Genomic DNA, 22,326 nt, shown 5'->3' on the forward strand with positions numbered 1-22,326 from the left:
GATTTCTGCACTGCTGTCTGTAGGGGTTATATCAACGAAAAGGCAATCAGCTATCAAAAGAGTCTTATCGAGTGTAAAACAATTCTCACTCTGATCCATAATAGAGCTGAAGAAAAATTAACCAGGAGTAAGAAAGGTGCCATCCTGATCTGATGGTACAACATGCCAAATACAAACCACTATAAAAATCTACCATGCTTCAATTATAAAAGAGTCCCAATTTTTACTTTCCACACACATTTCTCTCCATGCACTAGTTATCTTAAGGGCATTAAGATGCCAAGCAGTTGGAAGGTGCAGTCCTCCTAAACCAGTGGCTTACAAAGTTTCAATTAAATGGCTATCTGCTATCAACACCCAAAAGAGGAGAAAGTAACTGCAGCACTTAGAACAAACTAATTGAGGGTGGCATGGGGCCTGGTGCATATTGTGCAGAGGCAATGGGGTCAATACCAAGTTGAATTTCTACTTACTCTTTCCCCCATTAAGGTGTAAACTTTACTTGGTTATATCAAGGTGAGACCAGAAAGAGGCAACATTGGAGTGTGGGCTCTTTTGACACTACAGGTGACCACACAGCAGTGCTCACTATATATACGTAACCAGGCCTCGAGGCTGCAGCAACCAACTCTTCAGACAACACCATTGGATGGAGACAGGGAAGGGAGAGACAGAAAAAAATTCAAATTTCAAGTATAAAAGGGTGTTAAATATGAACGGAGAAAAGAATCATTGTCCATTTCAGTGTATGCAAAATTACAGCATGGGGGCAAGGAGTATGCAGATGGCAGTTTACAATCCCAACAATACTTAGACTTTGTGGAGATCCTTCACTCCCAGGGCTACCTTATGGCACATCTAAAAACTCACGCAATTGACTCGCTCAGATAATGTATGAATATATAACAATCTGCAGCAACTGCACAGGTTTCGTGTTAATGCAATCTCCAGCAAACACTTACTTTTTTAAAACAATGAAAGAACGCTCTTCTTTTCTCACACACAGAATGAAAGACATTCAACCCCTGATAGTTATAACCTCGGGTTATGAAACATTCCATCAGGGAAGGTTGAACAAGCCTCAGGTCTTTACTCTGGAAAACAGAACGCTGAGGGGATGACCTGATAGAAGATTTTATTAATGTGAAGGTGTTTGAATAGCGTAAAGATAGAGATGTTTCCACTTGTAAGGGAGACCTGAACGAGAGGCCATAAATGCAAGATGGACATTACTTATTCCAATAGAGAGCTTAGCAGAAAATTCTTTACCCTGAGCAAGCTGGGAATATCAAGCTTGCTACTACAGGAGTGCTTAAGTTGAATGTAAAGATACAATTAAGGGGGAGCTAGATAAGTACCCGAGGGAGAAAGGAACAGAAGGATGAGTTGATGGGCGAGATGAAGTAAAGGTGAAGGGGGCTTGAGTGGAACATAAATGCCTGCATTGGCTTGTTGGCCAAATGCTTAGTTCTCTGCTGTAAAGTCTGTGTAGTGTACTGCTCCTTTCAACTAACGAAAACAAGAGCCCCGCTAGGATAAGGCCTACCATTACTATTATATTTATCATATAAAAGAGCAATATAACAGATGTTGTTTCAGAAGTTTACACAATTAACATCCAACACTGACAGTACCTCTGCAAAGAGGGCGGTTTAATCTTGGGCTTCTCAGCAGCAGTGGAGTACAGGGTTTTGATCTGTGGTTTGGTTGAGCTAGCCACATCAAGGTCTTTACTTAGTTCAGCCTGGGTCTTCTTAATAAATTCATCATAAGACTGGTGGTGAAAGAGACACAGAGAGAGACAGTGGGTGAGATCAAACATTTGGAATTAAAGAACCACAGTCAATCTCGTATTTTGCTAAAGGCAACAGACGAGTTGCAAAACTATCTCTGAACCTATAAAATAAATTTGACAGGCAACGTGTAAACCAGTCAACCAAAGAACTAAAAGGATAAAATGATTAACTAAAAAGGAGAACAAAAAACAGGGTTGGTTAAATATCATCAAAAGAAGTTTGTTTGTTGAGGATACCCCCACCCCCACACCTCCCAAGCACTTGCACACTCAGTTCCAACATTACAACAACCTGTATCTATTCAAAACATAACAAAACAACAAGTACCAAGCTGCTTTCACAAAGAGCTGGGCATAGAGACAGCATAATGAGAGGCTACCTAAGATACCATTGAAATATGTAGATTTTCAGGAGGCCCTTGAAAGCAGGGAGAGATGTGACAATACAGGGGAATTTGGGAAAGGGTTTTGAATAAGCTTTAGGCATTATATGAAGGCTCTGTTACTAATGGTGGAGCAGAGACAGGCAGAAAAGACAAACCTGTATTTGCATAGCACCATTCTTGAAATATAGTGACTGATGCTCTAATACCACAGCTGAAAACTGGCTGGATAGTGTAGGGTTAAGGCCCTTCCCCAATAGTCTCACCTCTAGTTGTTTGATGAGGCTAGCCTCCTGTGCTTTCAATCTCTCCTTTTGACGTTTCTTCTGCTCTTTCTTCAGCTTGTCCACAATTGACTTGCGCTTCCGAAGCTCATCCTTCAGTGCACGGATCCTGCTCTCAATATCACTCTGATCTGACGTCGTTTCTGTAAAGAATCCACTCAAGTGAAGATTTTGAGGTTTCAGTAAAATCACACCCATTTATCAACGGTACACAAAATCAAATGTAGTAAGGAGAAGGAATTCACTTTGAAACTTTGTATTGTTCCAGATCCAGATGTTTACAATAGAGATTCCAATACTTACTCAGGTAAAGACCTAACATGCAAACATCGTTTGAACACTAACGTTACCTGATAGAGATCAATGTAAATCTGTAAAACTCTAGGTTCACTCATCACAATCTCTTCAGTGACTGTAATAAAATGTGCGAGATCCACTGATGAAACCCACAGACCCACACTGAGCGACCGGGCGCAGTCCCACTGTGCGCGCTGAGCGACCGGGCGCAGTCCCACTGTGCGCGCTGAGCGACCGGGCGCAGTCCCACTGTGCGCGCTGAGCGACCGGGCGCAGTCCCACTGTGCGCGCTGAGCGACCGGGCGCAGTCCCACTGTGCGCGCTGAGCGACCGGGCGCAGTCCCACTGTGCGCGCTGAGCGACCGGGCGCAGTCCCACTGTGCGCGCTGAGCGACCGGGCGCAGTCCCACTGTGCGCGCTGAGCGACCGGGCGCAGCCCCACTGTGCGCGCTGAGCGACCGGGCGCAGTCCCACTGTGCGCGCTGAGCGACCGGGCGCAGCCCCACTGTGCGCGCTGAGCGACCGGGCGCAGTCCCACTGTGCGCGCTGAGCGACCGGGCGCAGTCCCACTGTGCGCGCTGAGCGACCGGGCGCAGTCCCACTGTGCGCGCTGAGCGACCGGGCGCAGTCCCACTGTGCGCGCTGAGCGACCGGGCGCAGTCCCACTGTGCGCGCTGAGCGACCGGGCGCAGTCCCACTGTGCGCGCTGAGCGACCGGGCGCAGCCCCACTGTGCGCGCTGAGCGACCGGGCGCAGTCCCACTGTGCGCGCTGAGCGACCGGGCGCAGTCCCACTGTGCGCGCTGAGCGACCGGGCGCAGTCCCACTGTGCGCGCTGAGCGACCGGGCACAGTCCCACTGTGCGCGCTGAGCGACCGGGCGCAGTCTCACTGTGCGCGCTGAGCGACCGGGCGCAGTCTCACTGTGCGCGCTGAGTGATCAGACACACATTCCCATTGTACACACTGATCAGATCCACAATCCCGGTATGCACACACTGGTCAGACCCACAGTGCCCCATTTGCACTGACTGATCATACATAGTCCACCTGTGTACACTGACTGATCAGACACAGCTTCAATGTACACACTGACTGATCAGACACACAATCTCATGTTACACACTGACTGATCAGACACAGCTTCACTGTACACACCGACTGATCAGACACGCAGCTTCACTGTACACACCGACTGATCAGACACGCAGCTTCACTGTACACACCGACTGATCAGACACGCAGCTTCACCGTACACACCGACTGATCAGACACACAGTCTCATGGTACACACCGACTAACCAGATACAGTCCCGCTGTACACACTGACTGATCAGACACAGTTTTACTGAACACATTGATCAGACACACAGCTTCACTGTACACACTGACTGATCAGACACAGTCTCACTGTACACAGTGTTCAGACCCATAGTCCCCCATATTTACTGGCTGATCATACAAAGTTTCACTGTACATACTGACTGATATGACACACAGTCCCCCTGAACACACTGACTGATCTGACACGCAAGCCCCTTTGAAACACTGACCAATTGGATTCCCAGTCAGAACCACATTGAGCCAAAAAGGGGAGAAATTAGGAGCTTGTGGCTATAAAGCTTTGTGACCTCGTTCCTTTGAACATGTCTCTGTCACAGAGAGGAGAGGAATGGGATTAGAGAGGAATGGGAATTCAAGAATGTGGGCCTATACTTTGGAAAACATGATTGACCATGAATGATGTTACCAATAGGAAGGGATGCACAACAGGCTATAGAGGAATTGAGAGCATAGGAGGGTAAGGAATGACGTTGTGCTAGATTCAGTTATATAGAGAAGTAAGGATTCATCATGAAGGATCTTCAAGAATGAGAAATTTAAATTAGAGGCATTGAGAGGCCAGAGGACAATGTAAATCATTAGGACAGTCTGATGATTTTCACACCTAGTGCTGCTCAAGAATGCAGGTAGCAGAGATTTGGATGAGCTGAAGTTTGTGGAGTAAGGGAATGGCAGTCTGACCAGAATATAACTGGAATAGTCAAGTCAGGGGGGTGACAGAGCTGTGCATGAAGGTTGCAGCTAAAATTGACTGAGGCAAGTGTGGAGCAGGCAACTTTAGAAAGAGGGATTGGAGCTTGGAAGCTTCATTTGGGGTTGAAAATGTCACTGAGGTGTGAATAGCCTGGTTCCACTTAAGACAGTGACTGGGCTGTCGGCTCCAATTACACTCAGGGTGGCAATGCAGCAAGATGCAGAAACAAGCTAAACTAGAGGGACATCTGTCCTGTGACAGAACCCACGTCACTCTTCCCTTACAACACTGCCACATCAGGTGTTATTTTCTGAGAGGTTTTACCTATTTGTGTTGCGCTGTACTCTCGGCCACTTGAATGAGGAATTCTGTTCTACTTTGCAACTCAAACATTGAATAGCTTGAAGAAACTCGTTAATCTTGAATTAGGAATTTCTTACCCGACTGCGTCACAGAAACAGATTCATCAGACCAGCTGCTGGATGCTTGGTGGAATTTTAGTACAGGCCTGATGTGTATACCGAGGCTGCAGCTGCTTTTCTGACCATCTTGCTTCGATGTACTGACGGTCACTTTTGAGGGAGGAGACTGCAAAACAGGAAAAGAAACTCAACATCAATTCCCTGTCTAGCATTACTTTCTAATTTGATAAAAATGAAGCAGGGAAGTGGATTTCAAGTCTCCCATGCGCCCAGTCTTTTAGGTAAAATCGAGGCCCTCGCAGCTGTTCAAATGAATGTCAATGATCCCATGGCATTACTTACAGAGAAGCATGTGGACTCTACTGGTGGTCTAGCCAAGAATCATCCCTCAATTAATACCACCAAAAAATACATTAACTGGTCATTTATCTCTTTGTTGCTTGTGAGATCTAAAAACAACTTGCATTATGGCACTGTTAATGCAGTAAAATGTCCAAAGGTGCTTCACAGGAGCGATCGTCAAATAAAATTTTGACACCCGACCACATAAGATTTTTAAAAATTCTTTCCTGGCATGTGGGCATCACTGGCTAGACCAGCATTTATTGTCCATTGCCCTCGAGGTGGTGGTGCTGAGCCGCTTCCTTGAACCACTGCAGTCCATCAGGTGCAGAAACAACCACGGTGTTGTTAGGAAGGGTTTTGACCCAGTGACAGTGAACGAATGGCGATATATTCCCAAGTCAGGATGGGGTGTGGTTTGGAGCGGGACTTGCAGGTGATGGTATTTCCCATGCATCTGCTGCCTTTGACCTTCTAGATGGTAGAAGTTGAGAGTTTGGAAGCTGTTTTCAACGGATCCTTGCTGAGTTGCTGCAGTGCATCTTGTGGATGGTGGAGGGAGTGAATGTTTAAGGTGGTGGATGGGGTGCCAATCAAGCGGGCTGCTTTGTCCTGGATGGTGTTGAAGATGGTTAGGACAGGGGACTAACGCTTGGTCAAACAAGTAGGTCTTGAGAAGCATCATAAAGGAGGAGAAAGAGTCAAAGTTTAGGGGAGGAACTCCAGAGTTGAGGGTTAAGGCAGCTGAAAGCACAGCTGCTAATGGTGCAGCATTTAAAACTGGTGATGTAGCTGGTGGTCAGAATTGGAGGAACACAGAGATCTCAGTGGGCCATAAGACTGGAGGAGATTAGAGAGATAGGGGGGCACTATACCATGAAGGGATTTGAAAACAAGGATGAGAAATTTTACAATCAAGGGGTTGCTGCAGCTGGAGCCAATGTAGGTCAGCAAGCACAGGGGAGATATGGGAACGGGACTTTGTGCAAGTTAGCATTCAGGCAGCAGTTTTGGATGATCTGAAGATTACAGGAGGAGGAAGATAGGAAGTGACCACGAGTGCGTCAGAGTAGTCAAGTCTAGGAGATAACAATGATATGGATGAAGGTTTCAGCAGATGAGCTGAGGCAGAGGCAGATGGCAGGGGTGATGTTATGGAAGTGGAAATAGGGCCCTTAGTGATGGCACAGATATGTGGTCTGAAGCTGATCTTAATGTCAAATAGGACATCAAGGTTGCGAATAGTCTCTTCAGTTACATAGATAGATTGGAGAAGTTGGGACTGTTTTCATTGGAGAAGAGAAGGTTCAGAGGAGATTTGATGGGCGTATTCAAAATCATAAAGGGGTCTGGACATAGGTGGAAGGATCGAGATCCCGAGGGCACAGATCTAAGGTAATTGGCAAAAGAAGCAACGGCAGCATGAGGAAAAACTTTTTCATGCAGCGAGTGGTTAGAATCTGGAATGCACTGCCTCGCGAGTGTGGTAGGGGAAGATTCAACTGAGGCATTCAAGGGGGAATTGGATAATTATCTGAAAAGGAAGAATGTGCAGAGCTACGGGAGAAGGCGGGGGAATGGCATGAGGTGAATTGCTCTTTCAGAAAGCCAGCACAGACACATTGGGCCGAGTGCTGCAACCAATTTATTATTCTGTAGTCTGGGTCAACCTCAGAGTGGCCAGGGAGAGGAGTGGAATTGGCAGCTGGAGAACAGAGTTTGTGGCTGTGGCCAAAGACAATGGCTTTGGTCTTTCCAATGTTTAGTTGGAGGAAATCTCTGCTCATCCAGTACTGGATTTCAGAGAGGCAACCTCAGACATCAGATGCAGTAGAAGGGACAAAAGTGGTGAAAGCTGAATGATGTCATAGCTTTCACCACTTATATTCAGCTTATATTGCCAAGGGGAAGCATGCAGATGAGAAATAGGTGGAGGAAACTAAGATGCGGAGCAGGAAGAGAAGTCATTACAGGTGATTCTCTGGCTACCACAGGAAAGCTAAGAATGAAACCAGGCGTGGACAGCTCCATACTGGATGATGAAGAAGCACTGAAGGAAGATGGTGTGGTCAACTTTTCTTTTATTCATTCATGGGATATGAGCGCCACTGGCATGGCCAGCATTTGGTGTCCATCCCTGATTGCACTTGATGAGGTGTTGGTTAGCCGCTACTGTGTCAAAGGTTGTAGACAGGTAGAGCAGGAAGAGGAGTGCTAGCTAACCATGATCACAGTCACACAGAACGTCATTTGTGACTTTGACGGCTGATGTTTCAATACTGTGGTAGGGATGAAAACCTCACTGGAGGGGTTCAAACATAGAGCTGAGGATGAATCTGGAGAGGTAGGGACAGTGGCGCTGGGGCAGTAGTTTACCATGACAGTTGGATCAAGTCTGAGGAAGGGAATGATGAGATTGGATTTGACATGGTCAAGTGTTTTTGTAAGTCACTTGCAAAGGGACAGAAGGACATGAGATTGGAGTAGGAAAGGGGATGTGAATAAAAAGAGATCAGAGATGGCCATACCTGTGATTGACACAATGGGAGTAGAGAGGGTAGGTGAAACTACATAGCATTACACAATATTTACAGCACAAACAAGCCTTCGGCCCAAAAGGCACTGCTCATTCTCCACACGTTTCCTCATGGCAGGGTTAAGGGGGTGGCTGTGAATATGAGCAGCAAGTAGCTACGGTTTTTTTCGTATTTTACAATTAATTCACTGGATGACAAGTAAGTAGGATGCCCTGAAGACATGAAAGATTTCCAAGAAATACAAGTTCTCTGTTACAATTCTGGCTTTCCAGGCCTCACTGCAGTCTTTGACAGAGGTAGAGAATGAGAAACTATAGTAACTTGCGTGTCTCCAGTGAAAAATAACATGCATAGACCCGAGGGATTGAAAAACACTTAAACAGAAAGAAGTCATAACACTAAAAGAAGCCATTCGGCCCACAGTGAGTGTTGAGGAACATAAAGTCCAGATAGAAATTATTCCCACTGACTGGTGAGTCTAGGACCAGGGTACATGGTCTAAAAATTAGAACCAGACCGCTCCATAGTGAAATTAGGAAATACTTCTGTATGCAGAGGCTGGTAGAAGTTTGGAACTCTCTTCCCCAACCAGCAGTTGATGCTAGATCAAGTAAGTGTTCAGTTTAAACCTGAGATTGACATATTTTTGTTCACTAAAGATAGTTAAGGGATATGGGGCAAAGTCAGGTATTTGGAGTTAGGTTTGCAGTTAGCCATGATCTTAATGAATGGCAGAACAGCTCAAGGGGCTAAATGGCCTCCTCGTGTTCTTAACAGGAGACACAATAAAGCACTATATAAACAGTTTCACACAGCGATCATTAAGGTCTGGAATGCACTGCCTGAGTGCAGTGGAGGCAGGTTTAATTGAAGGATTCAAAAGGGAATTAGACTATTATCCGAACAGCAAGAACATGCAGGGTTACAGGAGAATCAACTATGGGAATTACACATTCGGAGAGCCAGTGAAGACACAATGGGGAAAATGGCCTCTCTTCTGTGCTGTAACAATTCTGAGAGTCCATCAGCATTTACCCTCCACATGAGCAAATGGTCCTCATCACAGATTATCTGGTCATTATCATATTGCGGTTTGTGGGATCTTGCTGAGTGCAAATTGGCTGCCATGTTTCCCATGTCACAAGAGTGGCTACATTTCAAAAGTACTTTACTGGTTGCAAAGCGCTTTGGGATGTCCTGAGGTCATGAAAAGCGTTATATAAATGTAAACCTGTCTTTTTTTTAATATTTACCTACCCTGTTCCCATAATATTGCATCCCTATTTCCTTTATCCACTCGCCACCTTCCCTAACCCTATCCAATCCAATCTAAACCTGACTGTCACTGCCACAAATCCTGGCATTGAATTCCTTCACAAAGCTCACTGATAAAGAAGGTTTGCCTGTCCGCTTCCTAAATTTCTTACCTTTGATCTTATATCCATGGTTCTTGACCCCTCAACAACTGAAAACAATCAGCTTCTATCTACCCTGTCCCATCTTTTCATAATTTTAAACACTTCTATTATATCGTGCCAATACTTACGTTATTTCAATGAAAAAAATATCAATTCTCAAGTGTTTATTTGTGTTGTATTTCCTCATACCAGATAGCAACTAAATGATTCTGCTTGTCTCCTCCCTAAAGCCTCAATATACTTTCGATGCTTATTTTTTATTTTTTCATGGAATGTGGGCATCACTGGCAAGGCCAGCATTTGTTGTCCATCCCTAATTGACCTTGAACTGAGTGGCTTGCTAGGCAATTTCAGAGGTCAGTTAAGAACCACATTGCTGCGGGTCTGGAGTCACATGTAGGCCAGACCAGGTAAGGACAGCAGATTTCCTTCCCCAACAGCTTTACTAAACCAGATGGGTTTTTATGTATATGGGTACCCGCATGGGCCCCAGCTATGCCTGTCTCTTTATGGGGTATGTGGAACATTCCTTATTCCAGTCCTACTCCAGCCCCCTCCCACAACTCTTTCTCCGGTGCATTGATGATTACTTCGGTGCTGCTTCATGCTCTCGTCGGGACTTGGAAAAATTTATTAATTTTGCTTCCAATCTCCACCCCTCCATCATTTTCACATGGTCCATCTCTGACACTTCCCTTCCCTTCCTTGACCTCTCTGTCTCAATTTCTGGTGATAGACTGTCCACCAATATCCATTACAAGCCTACCGACTTCCACAGCTACCTCGACTACAGCTCCTCACACCCCACTTCCTGTAAGGACTCCATCCCATTCTCTCAGTTCCTTCGCCTCCGTCGCATCTGTTCTGATGATGCTACTTTCAAAAACAGTTCCTCTGACATGTCCTCTTTCTTCCTGAACCGAGGTTTTCCACCCACGGTCGTTGACAGGGCCCTCAACCGTGTCCGGCCCATATCCCGCGCATCCGCCCTCACGCCTTCTCCTCCCTCCCAGAAACATGATAGGGTCCCCCTTGTCCTCACTTATCACCCCACCAGCCTCCGCATTCAAAGGATCATCCTCCGCCATTTCCGCCAACTCCAGCATGATGCCACCACCAAACACATCTTCCCTTCACCCCCCCCGGCGGCATTCCGTAGGTATCGTTCCCTCCGGGACACCCTGGTCCACTCCTCCATCACCCCCTACTCCTCAACCCCCACCTATGGCACCTCCCCATGCCCATGCAGAAGATGCAACACCTGCCCCTTCACTTCCTCTCTCCTCACCGTCCAAGGGCCCAAACACTCCTTTCAAGTGAAGCAGCATTTCACTTGCATTTCCCCTAACTTAGTCTACTGCATTCGTTGCTCCCAATGCGGTCTCCTCTACATTAGAGAGACCAAACGTAAACTGGGCGACCGCTTTGCAGAACACCTGTGGTCTGTCCGCAAGAAAGACCCAAACCTCCCTGTCGCTTGCCATTTTAACACTCCACCCTGCTCTCTTGCCCACATGTCTGTCCTTGGCTTGCTGCATTGTTCCTGTGAAGCCCAACGCAAACTGGAGGAACAGCACCTCACCTTCCGACTAGGCACTTTACAGCCTTCCGGACTGAATATTGAATTCAACAACTTTAGATCTTGAACTCCTTGAACTCCCTCCTCCATCCCCACCCCCTTTCCGTTTCTTCCCCCTCCCTTTTGTTTTTTCCAATAATTTATATAGATTTTTCTTTTCCCACCTATTTCCATTATTTTTAAATCTATACCTGTAATGCCCTGTCAGTCTTTCCACCCCACCCCCACTCGAGCTGTACCTTGAGTGTCCTACCATCCATTCTTAATTAGCACATCCTGTTAGATAATATCACCACCTTTAACACCTCTTTGTTCCTTTGTCTGTGACATCTTTTGATTATCGGCTCCTATCACCGCTTGCTTGTCCCTACAACCAACAGCCCCCCCAACTTCTCTCCCCCCACCCCCCAACTTAAACCAGCTTATATTTCACCCCTCTCCTAACTTTACTCAGTTCTGTTGAAGGGTCATGAGGACTCGAAACGTCAACTCTTTTCTTTTCCGCTGATGCTGCCAGACCTGCTGAGTTTTTCCAGGTAATTCTGTTTTTGTTTTGGGTTTTTACGACAATCAACGATAGTTTTATAATAGTTTCATGATAACCACCATGGTTTCATAATAGTTTCGTGGTCACCATTACTGAGAACTGAGACTAGTTTTTAATTCCAGGTTTCTTTTTTATTAAATGAACTTAAATTCCACCAGCTGCCATGGTGGGATTTGAACCCTTTTGCCCAGGAAATTAGCTTGGCCCTCTGGATTACTAATGCAGTGACATTACCACTATGCCACCATCTCCCCCAACTGTTTCTATAGTGTACAGCTCAATACTGTACACATCACTCTGAGGCCTTAAGGTTTAAATAGTCTTGTCATTATCTCTTGACTTTTATATTCTGTGCCTCCTCAGATTGACCAGAATGATGACAGTGTTTAAAGAATTAAATTATAAGAACAGGTTGCAACGGGCACACACAAACCCCCCACCTCCCCACCTGAGCAGGAATACCGAGATAGCAATTAGGAACAGAAATTTAGGTTGAATTCTCTCACCTGCAACACTTTTCTAGCTGAGATGTAACTGAGGTTAATTGTCAAGTCCCCGCTGCTGTTATAGTCAGTCCCAAGTAAGCTGCTTAAGAGTGAAGCCAAGGGCTCTCCATTCTAAATGGCCTTATACAACATTGAGGAGTGTCCTTACCCACTACACCATTTGGAACCTTTTTTTTGAAGAAACACATGAAATATCTCTTAACCTGTTTGCTGAGTGTTGCCACAGATTCAAAGTCCTGGGAATAACCATCATCTGTAAAAACACTATGGTCAGGACTGGTGGACATCCTAAGGACTACTGATGCTGATTCCACAGTCTGTGCAGGTGGACTTGCAACCTCCTCTGGAATAGAGCTGTCACTGTGGGGCTGGGAGCAAGGTGGTGCAGGGCATTCTTCCTCACTGGCTGTGTCTAGAGAGAAGAACACGAGTTAGAACATTTACATTGCAGTGGATTGACATCAGTGTTTGAAGTAGAGCCATTCAGTATGACTGTCTTTCAGCTCCATGCTCCTTTCAAAGTATTCTGCATTTCAGAAACATGTAGGAGTGACACAAAGGGAGGTCAGGAACTGTTGACCAGAGCAAGCTGAATGTGCACAGGTCAAACGCTCACCAAAACCACCTTGTGTAAATTCAGATGCCATTAGATAACTCCGCTTACAGTCAAAATACTCCATCTGTACAATATTATGGTTCAGTGCTGGTAGTACAGTCTGATGCTGTTGCTGATGGTGGGAACAATGAGATAATGAATTATCCATATTGCACGAGAAAGTGTGATTTTTCCTCTAGTGTTAACAGTGGCCATGTGGGCCTTATAAAAACATTGTCCAAGTCACACTCTGATTTCAACCACTGCTACTTCTCAACGCTGCAAGTGATACCCAACCAGAGACAGCAAAAGGAATTAAAATCCAAAACTACAGCCTACCCCAAGAGGCTGAGTGGGAAACTGCACTATGATGTATGCTGAGACAATTCAGGAAGATCCTGGTTCCAATACCTGGGCTGGGCTGGATTACCAGGTCACAGTTGAGGCTAGGGAAATCAGATTTCCTGAATTAAAGAGACAAAAAAAAAGGCCAGGTTTACACCCTTGCTTCCTATCCAGTAATCCAGACTGTCAAGATTGTACATCAGCTTGTCAGCCTCAAACATGCCAACACAGTCAAAGAGCCTGATGACACCAAAGGAACAGCAGCTTGGAACCAGCCCACACCACAGCACATATATTACTACCTCAAAGGGGACAAATATTGGAAAAATAAGAAAACAAATGGAATCAGAGACAGAGTAAAACATTTACCTTTAGATCCTGGGCTTCTTTCGCTCGCCTCTCTCTTTGCCACTTTTTGTTTGAGCTCCTTGTCCCAAGCAGCCAGGGCCTGCTTTTCCATTCGGCGGATCTCAGCTTCCTCAGCATCGAGCCGCCGTTTCCACTCGAGCAGCTCCTCTGCATATCGTCGCCGATGCATCAGTTTCTGCTCCCGCTTAGTGAGGAACCTGATGAACATGCGAGCAGCAAGAGGGGAAAGAGAGATAGAAACAGAGAGAGAGAGTCAGCAATCTACCAACATTTATCTGTACTATTAGACATTAACCTGGTACCTCAAAATATATAATTCTTACATTTTAAGCTTGACACTGTTTGGGTTGTAGTTTCACAATAGGTAGAAAATTCAAACAAGAGTCTCCTTCTTGTACAATCCATGTGTCCTACAATAATGCAGCACTGCTACCAGCACTGCATGTAAATAGGCCAAGTACAGTTAATCAATGCCTTTGACAGGATTTTCTCTGCAAGTTTGGAGATGCACTGATACTAGTGAAAAACTGGCAGCTTCAAACATTGCACAGCTTCGCTCTGCAATGTTTGATTTTTTTTATATAAACCCTCTAGGCTTACACAGAGCTCCCCGCCTGTTGCAATCTGGTAACTTGGTCCAGCCCAGGGATTATAACTGGGATCATCCTGGACTGTGAGCTCCAAGGAACCGAGAAAACGGGTCTCCAGTGGCATACTACTCAAAGTTTAGTGAGAGGTTTGCCATGACAAGGTAGATGACATTTGTGCCTTCCTGCATTTAGATCACCCCTTCTATTGATGGTATAATTCTTGGAAAAGTAGAGAGAGTTAAGCTTTCTTGACCTTCGGGATTTTTAACCTATTTTGTGACAGAGTTGCAGCCTCTTCCCCCATGCCAAATGATTAGGGTCTTTGTTGAGTTCATTTACAAAACAGATTGTAAAAATACCAATTTGAAGAAAATGAAAGATGTATTCTGATGATGAGCAGAGTTTCCAGACTTCAGTTATTCAAGGACACCTCAGTTTAAAAACAAGCTTTAATTCATTAAGCAGTACTCCATTCCAAACTTAGGCAATGTATATCTGTAATAATGCTCTTCCGCCCAGAACTAGGTACTTCAACACAACAACCTTCAGTGTTTCACACAACCCCTTAGATCATAGAATGACCGTACTTCACAAAATCAAAGACTGAGAAAATATATTTTTTAACAAAGCTGGAAACTGGTAACCTAACTCACACAAATAGGTCTGATAGGTAGAGCCAAAGGTGGGACAAATGTCACATTTTCCATTCAATGGCTGACTTCACACAGCCTCAGGATTTAAAGAATTCCATGAACCGTTTGTAAAATCATCACTTGATATGTTAAAGTCTAGACAATAAATGTCATCATATGCAATGAGAGTACAGCCTTGAGTGTGTGGCGGCAGGGGGACTGGGGGGCGGGGGTAGTGGAGGGGGATGTTCCAAGATCTGGAAGTAATAGAGACTGTGGCATGATGAGACCTTTTTGTGTTCACAGTATCTTTATAGTGCAGAAGGAGGCCATTCAGCCTATCGAGTCTGCACTGGCTCCCTGAAAGAGCATTCTACCTATTCCCACTCCCCTGCCTTATCCCCGTAACCTTGCACAATCTCTCTGTTCAGGTAGCAATCCAATTCCCTTTTGAATACCTCGATTGAACCTGCCTCCATCACCCTTTCAGGAAGTTTGTTCCAGAATCCAACTACCCTCTGGGATTAAAAAAATTTTACCTCATATTTACTCCTTTTGCCAATTAATTTGAATCTGTGCCCTCTAGTTCTTGATGCTCTCGAGTGGGAATAGTTTCTCACTATTTACCCTGTCCATTCCCCTCAGGATCCTGAATATCTCAATCATTTCTCTTCTCAGCCTTCTTTTCTCTATGGAAAACAGTCCCAACTTATTCAATCTATCCTCATAGCTACAGTTCTTCATCCCGGAAATCATTCTTACAAATCTCCTCCGTACTTTCTCTTATGCCTCCGCACCCTTTCTCAAGTACGGTGCCCAAAACTGAACGCAGTACTCCAGGTGAGGCCTAGTTTCTTACACAAATTCAACATGACCTCCTTACTCTTGTACTCAATGCCCCTAATAATAAAACCTAAGATACTACATACTTTATTAACTGCTCTCTCAACATGCCCTGCCATCTTCAATGGCTCATGTGCATATACACCGAGGTCTTTCTGTTCCTGCGCCTCCTTTAGAGTTTCTCCCTTTATTTTATACTGACTCACCATATCTTTCCTGCTAAAACAAATCACCTCACACTTCTCTGCATTGAACTTCATCTGCCACTTGTCTGCCCAATCCACCAACATGCCCATGTCCTTTTGAAGTTCAAGACTATGCCCATCACAGTTGACAACATTTCCAATCTTCGTATCATCTGCAAATTTTGAAATCATGCCCTACACACCACAGTCTATTATTATTATTAATATATATCAGGAAGAGCAAGGATCCCAACACTGGCCCCTGGGGAACTCTACTACAAACCTTCCTCCAATCTGAAAGACAACCATTTATCACTACTCTCTGTTTCCTGTCACTCAGCCAATTACTTATCCAAGTGCCTGCTTTCCCTTTTATTCCGTGACCTAGAATTTTGCTCACCAGTCTGTTGTGTGACACTGTATCAAATGCCTTTTGAAAATCCATATATACAAACGTTACCTTTATCAACCTTCTCTGTTACTTCCTCAAAAAACTCCAGCAAGTTAGTTAAACATGACTTTCCCTTAATGACTCCATGTTGATGGATGTGTGGTTCTGGGTTGCGGTGTGAAGATTTGGGAGTACTGGGGAGGGAACCCTGGGTTGCAATAGTACTGGGATTACGGTGACTTGCGAGCATTGGACAATTCATAAACTCTTGGGCTACCCCAGAATGCAATTCAAATTGTGTAAATGGGATTATTATTACCATTTAGAATATTCCAGAATTACCACTGCCTGGTAAAGGGAATATTCTCATTAGGAGAATTTAAAAATAAATGTCCAGTAGGACTTGAATATTTCATTGATTAATTCGAATTGTTAAACAGAGAGCACATATTTAAATTGCCTCATAACCATAACAGAGAATGAGCTGACACTGAATACTGGCACTGGTTATCAATTTATTGCATTTTATCAGTACATGTAACACAGACTATCTGGATGAACTTACAAAATTCTTACAGAGCATAACAGGGTAGATGTGGATAGGATGTTCTCCTGGCTGGTATGTCTAGAACAAGGGGACAGTGTCTCAGAATAAGGGGTGGCCATTTAAGATGATGAGAAGGAATTCCTTCACTCAAGTGGTGGTGAACCTATGGAATTCTCTACCCCTGAAGGCTGTAGAAGTGCAATCATTGAGCATATTCAATACATAAATCGATAGATTTCTGGACACTAATGACTTCAAGATATATGGGGATAGTGGAGAAAAATGGAGTAGAGTTGGTGTTCAGCCATGATCTGTTTGAATGGCAGAGCAGGCTCGACAGGCCGAATGGCCTACTCCGGCACCTACAGAACTGGGACCAATTTCCCAGGTGAAGAGTGTGAAAGGTGCTTTTATAATGTGGCCTGCATTTAGCAACAACAATTTAACAAGTTCTGAAATTCAAAAACAATATTATCTTCATTGCAGGTCTTACCAGTCATGCCCACATTGCATGAAAGAATAATAAAAATGTTCAATTTTTCTGAATGTGCTTTGAAACAAATGTCCCTCCTAGTACCTACTTTGGATCCTGCAAGCTGTCTCCTTGATCACCTTCAATCCAGATTCACATGTGACACTGCTAACTCTGGATTGACCAAGCCCCATTTCCTTTACTTTCCCTTATAGTCTAGAGGGTGCTCAGTTGCAGTTAAACCACATTAATCTCTTAGATTTTGTACTCCTATCAATACCACTCAATTATTCAAGGTTACTGTACACTGTGGGATTCTCACCACTGTGGAATGATGCACCCTTAAAGTCAATAAATACTCACCAGCCAAAACCTATATTTCTGAGGTAACATTACCATCTAGGATTTTTCTTCAGAATTTATTTCAGGGCGCTTAAGGTCAAGAATTGGTGAAAAGCTTGCTGCCCTTTTCAGAACAATAATTCCGTGGGAGTAAAGCCCTAAATTCTTCTCATTTAGCAATCAAAAGTTCCTTGGTAGAAACACTCAGTTTTAAAGAGGAACACTCATACAGTTCACTAGATTCTAATAGAAGATTTTTCAGCTGTTAATGCTTCTAATGTCTGGAAGGAAGAGATGTGCAAAACTTGTTGCATTATGCATAGTTACTCAGATAACAAATGTCTTCACATTGAAGAACCCCAATAAAAAGGTTAATGAAATGATGTGTGCTCAATATACTACAATCTTCATCTCAAGTGCACACTATACACATATCACACTTTCCCATCCCCAAAAGCATTCAGCTTCTGGAATGATTGTGGGAAGAGATCAGATTATCAATTTATTACACTTCATCAGTACATGGAACACGGATTCTATTAAATTTCTCAGCTTTGATGAAAGAAACCGCAGCACCATTCTTCCAAATTAGTTTTGTAATCTTTCACAAGGAAATGGGAAAGGGCATCAAGTAGCTCAAGTACAAAAGAAAAACACTGCGGATGCTGGAAATCTGAAATAAGAACAAAAAAATGCTGGAAATAATCAGCAGGTCAGGCAGCATCTGGGAAGAGAGAGAGTTAATGTTTCAGATCGAGGTGACCTTTTGAAAGCTGAAGGAGGTATTCCTTATTTGAAGCAGAATTTGGAAGGATGCAAAATGACCCAATTGGTGCTGTCTCTTGGTACAGTTAGATATCGCCTATCTTTTCAAAGTCACGGCCTTTTCATGGTTGAGGGGACTTTACAAGCAGATTTAAAAGAACCACAAGGTGAACAGGGGAGGAGATCAGGGAGAAGGGGGGGTGGGTGCAAAAATGTTTTCTTCAACTGCCTGCATGATTCAGGGTCACTAAGTCACTGATGTTGCCTTGGGATTGGGTTTGCCAGTTTGGTTTTAACGCCTAACAATAATTTGATATTGATCCATCCTATTTAGTTTACCTTCCTTGTGGCTAAGGTAAATCTGAAATATACAGCTTTCAGAAACGTTTGCACAGTAGCTGGCATAGATTTGTGCCAATATGTACATAGAAGGGCCAGGGCAGATTACAGTCATGCTGGAGATAATCCTCAGACTTCAGTGTCACTCATTGAAATGTTTCAGCGTGATTTCTACGTATGAACTCAAAATGACCTTTCCCCAAGAAGGAAGCTTCTAAAAGCTCAAACTCTTGGGAATGATTACAGGGATAGACTTATAAACAAGTCTGGTGGACAGGAACAACAGAGTGAGGTACCATCAGCATAGGGTTTGTTGGTCAACGTCACATTAAATATTTGAGGGTAGAGTTTCCACTTTGGGAGCAATCTTTGGAAGTGATCTAGCCACAAATTGCATTAAAATTGCCTGCGCACAGGTTTCTATTCAGCTTCATTTGCATACCAATGAATCACAATCAGACAGCATTTTAGATTGTAATTTTTAAAAATTTTGTTTCTAAAGGTACTCAGATATACAAGACTTGGCACAGTTTGCTTAATGCAGCTGAAATGGGGATTCACACTAAAGAGTATTTTAATCTAACTGTCAATCCATCATATGTGGGTAATCTAATTTTAAAAACACTGAAAATAGTTTTTAAAAAAATATACAGATACATTTACTAGTTATATTGGGGTACAGTCAAGTTTCTTAGTGAACTGGGAAAAAATCAAAAGCTTTCAAAACATGCCAATTGTTGTTCTTGATCGCAAGAGACCAGCTAATATTTACAGCCTCCTTAACAGTTTGCAAAGGAGCACAATTAGCAGAAAGTTCCAATGATGATTAATTCATCCTGTGGGAGGATGCCAGCTTCTATCACAACCTAGTGCAACAGATCACAGAAAATTAATTTCCACTAAATGATATTTACATTAATGCCCTTTAGGGAAGGAAATCTGCCGTCCTCACCTGGACTGGCCTACATGTGACTCCAGACCCACAGCAATGTGGTTGGCTCTTAAATGCCCTCTGAACAAGGGCAATTAGGAATGGGCAATAAATGCTGGCCTAGCCAGCGACGCCCACATCTCACGAATGAATGAACGAATAAATTTTTAAAAAACTTAAAATTCCACAATCCTTTGCACTAGTTTCCAATTCCAGGCGAATTGCACTGAAAACAGTACAATCCAGCAGGAAGGCCAGGCTATAATATCTAAATGTTCACAGCATTAAAATGTACAAGGTAAAGAGAGCATGAATTAAACTGGATGAGAGTGAAATGTCCTAACACTTTTGCCACGTGACAATTTCCTCTCCAATGATGATGGTCCATGCAATTTAATGTCGAGGTTAACAAAAAAAAACTATTTAAGACAGGTCAAGTTTACAGCACAGTAATTGCAGGATCTGTATTCTTTTGCACTGTAACTGCAGTGGTATATTTGTGTTACAAACTTGCTTCTATTTAAAATAGTTTCACGGGGTTGTGAGCATTACTGGCTAGGCTAACATTTATTGCTCATCCTTAATTGCCCTTAAGGAGATGGTGGTGTGCTGACACCTTAAATCGCTGCAGTCCATGTGGTGTAGGTGCACCCACAGTGCTGAGAGGGAGGGAGTTCCAGATTTTAGACTCAACGACAGTGAAGGAACAGTGATATAGTTCCGAGTCAGGTTGGAGGGGAACTTGCAGGTGGTGGTGTTTCCATGTGTCTGCTGCGCTTGTCCTTCTAGATGGTAGAGGCCATGGGTTTGGAAAGGGCTGTTAAAAGAACCTTGGTGAGTTGCTGCGGTGCATCTTGTTATATGGTGCACACTGCTGTCGCTGTGTGCTGGGAGTGAAGTGAATTAAGGTTTAAAGTTGGTGGATAGGGTGCTGATCAAGTAGGCTGCTTTGGCCTGGATAGTGTTGAGTTTCTTCATGTTGTTGGGGCTGCACTCATCCAGACAAGTGGAGAGCATTCCATCACACTCCTGACTTGTGCCTTGTAGATGGTGGACAGGCTTTGGGGAGTCAGAAGGTGAGTTACTCGTTGCAGGATTCCTAGTCTCTGATATGCTCTTGTAGCCACAGTATTTACATGGCTGGTCCAGTTAAGTTTCTGGTCAATGGTAACCCCCAGGACATTGATGTGTCCTGTCATCAGTGCCAGCTGCTTTTTCCTTGAAAACTGAACAGGAAGAAAATGGTAAATTAACACCCCCACATCAGATCCTTTACAGTAGAGACACCAATAATCAATTTTCAAAAATACTGATGCCAAATCAAGAAGCGGGGGATGGAATTGTATTTCAGTTCAGTGGGGGAAAAAGATGCAGAAATGCAGCAAAGTAACCAACTCGATGCTGAATGCAGTTTAAAGCAAAATAAAAAAGGAAGATCAAATGGTTCAGAGGCAGAATCAAATACAAATCAGCAATAAACACAGAATTCCTGCCGTAGCTAGAATCTTCCCATCTGCCTGTAAGCATGTCCACTGTGCTGGTTAATGCAGCATTGTGCCCTGGAAATATTTGTACTTTCAATTTTTTTTCAATAAATTACAACTTTAAATCAAGATTTGAGGCCTGCCAGCACTATTTCAAGTGGCAGGCAATTAAACAAAAGTAGTTATAGTTACATATGCAGTTTGCGAATATTCTATAAGGGCGAATACTGTGAGAATTATATCCAGATTTATTTTTGGAAAACTTAAGTGCACAAGAGAATGAAAATGGAAAAATCTCAAGTGCTCACCAAAGACACATTTGCACTGTTAAAGGCGCACTGCCACCTGAAAATTCAGGTTTGCAATACAAATTTAGATACATAACTTAAAGGTGCATGAAACAAAATCAGCAAGCTGCAGCTTTGCCACATTTCCAACAGTCCTATTCAAAATTTTAAACAATTCAAACTTCAATAATGTTCCGTTGGCATGAGCTCAGGATTTTTTGGGGAAATTTAACCGCTCGCTTCCATGTTAATGCCCCCTTTAATAAGCATGCTTCAGTCAACTGCAAAGTCTACAATACATTGCCAGCCAGCAGCTTGGCACACCTACGTGAAGCCACAACCGAGAGATAGAGGAACTCAAATTTTCTCTGCACAATTCTCTCCCCTCATCCCACCACCGACCCCCACACCACCCACGTGCATGTGATGAAACAGAGCATGCTCGATCAGTGAGAAGCAGAGGTTGCACAGTACCTGACCAGCTGGTTGTAGATGTACAGCTGGAATTTGGGATGTAGGTTGGGGAAACAGACACTGAGAGAAGCCCAGTGATGAGACGTAAAGACAGAGAAGAAGTAGTGAACAGGAGAGCAGTGTCTACAAAAAGGAGGCAAAACAGGAAAAAAAAAGACAACAGCTGAGTTCATTCTTTAGATACTCTAAAGAAAACCTCACATTTTAAGCAGAATTTCCACTTAATGCATAAAACTATTTGGTATCCAACCTCCATACATCTTTTGCCTCATTCCAACTCCTTCGGCTAGGATTCTATGACTTCAAGTGGCAACGGTGCTCATCAAAGCTGACATCTCTTTTCAATGGGGGCAGGGGACGACAGTAGGAAACTCAAGTACTGTACTACAGCTACGATCCTAATAGACCAACCACAGCTTACAAACCCACCTGAAAAAGGGTGAGAGTATCAACCAGCATTGGGATCGGAATCTACAATTACAGTTGATGTGAAGAAATGCTCCTCAATACTACTTTCTCAAGGGTATTAGAGTTCTGTTTGTGCATTGACAAACCCCCTCTCAGAACTAGACAATGGGAAACAGAAGAG

At 43.9% G+C, this 22,326-nt stretch overlaps 1 protein-coding gene across 7 annotated transcripts in view; it reads right to left on the reverse strand.

Moving 5' to 3' along the window:
- The window catches only part of cep350 (centrosomal protein 350), a 209,842-nt gene that overhangs the window by 21,805 nt on the left and 165,711 nt on the right, over positions 1 to 22,326 (reverse strand). For all 7 annotated transcript variants that reach the window (XM_078561488.1, XM_078561484.1, XM_078561482.1 and 4 more), the window contains exons 28-32: positions 13,456 to 13,652; positions 12,350 to 12,558; positions 5,236 to 5,383; positions 2,445 to 2,605; positions 1,635 to 1,774 (exon numbers count right to left, since the gene is read on the reverse strand). In XM_078561488.1, the coding sequence (XP_078417614.1) occupies positions 1,635 to 1,774; positions 2,445 to 2,605; positions 5,236 to 5,383; positions 12,350 to 12,558; positions 13,456 to 13,652 (855 nt within the window). The remainder of the gene's footprint in view (positions 1 to 1,634; positions 1,775 to 2,444; positions 2,606 to 5,235; positions 5,384 to 12,349; positions 12,559 to 13,455; positions 13,653 to 22,326) is intronic.

This window comes from Cetorhinus maximus, chromosome 17 (assembly GCF_964194155.1).
Source record: "Cetorhinus maximus chromosome 17, sCetMax3.hap1.1, whole genome shotgun sequence".
NCBI lineage: Eukaryota > Metazoa > Chordata > Chondrichthyes > Lamniformes > Cetorhinidae > Cetorhinus > Cetorhinus maximus.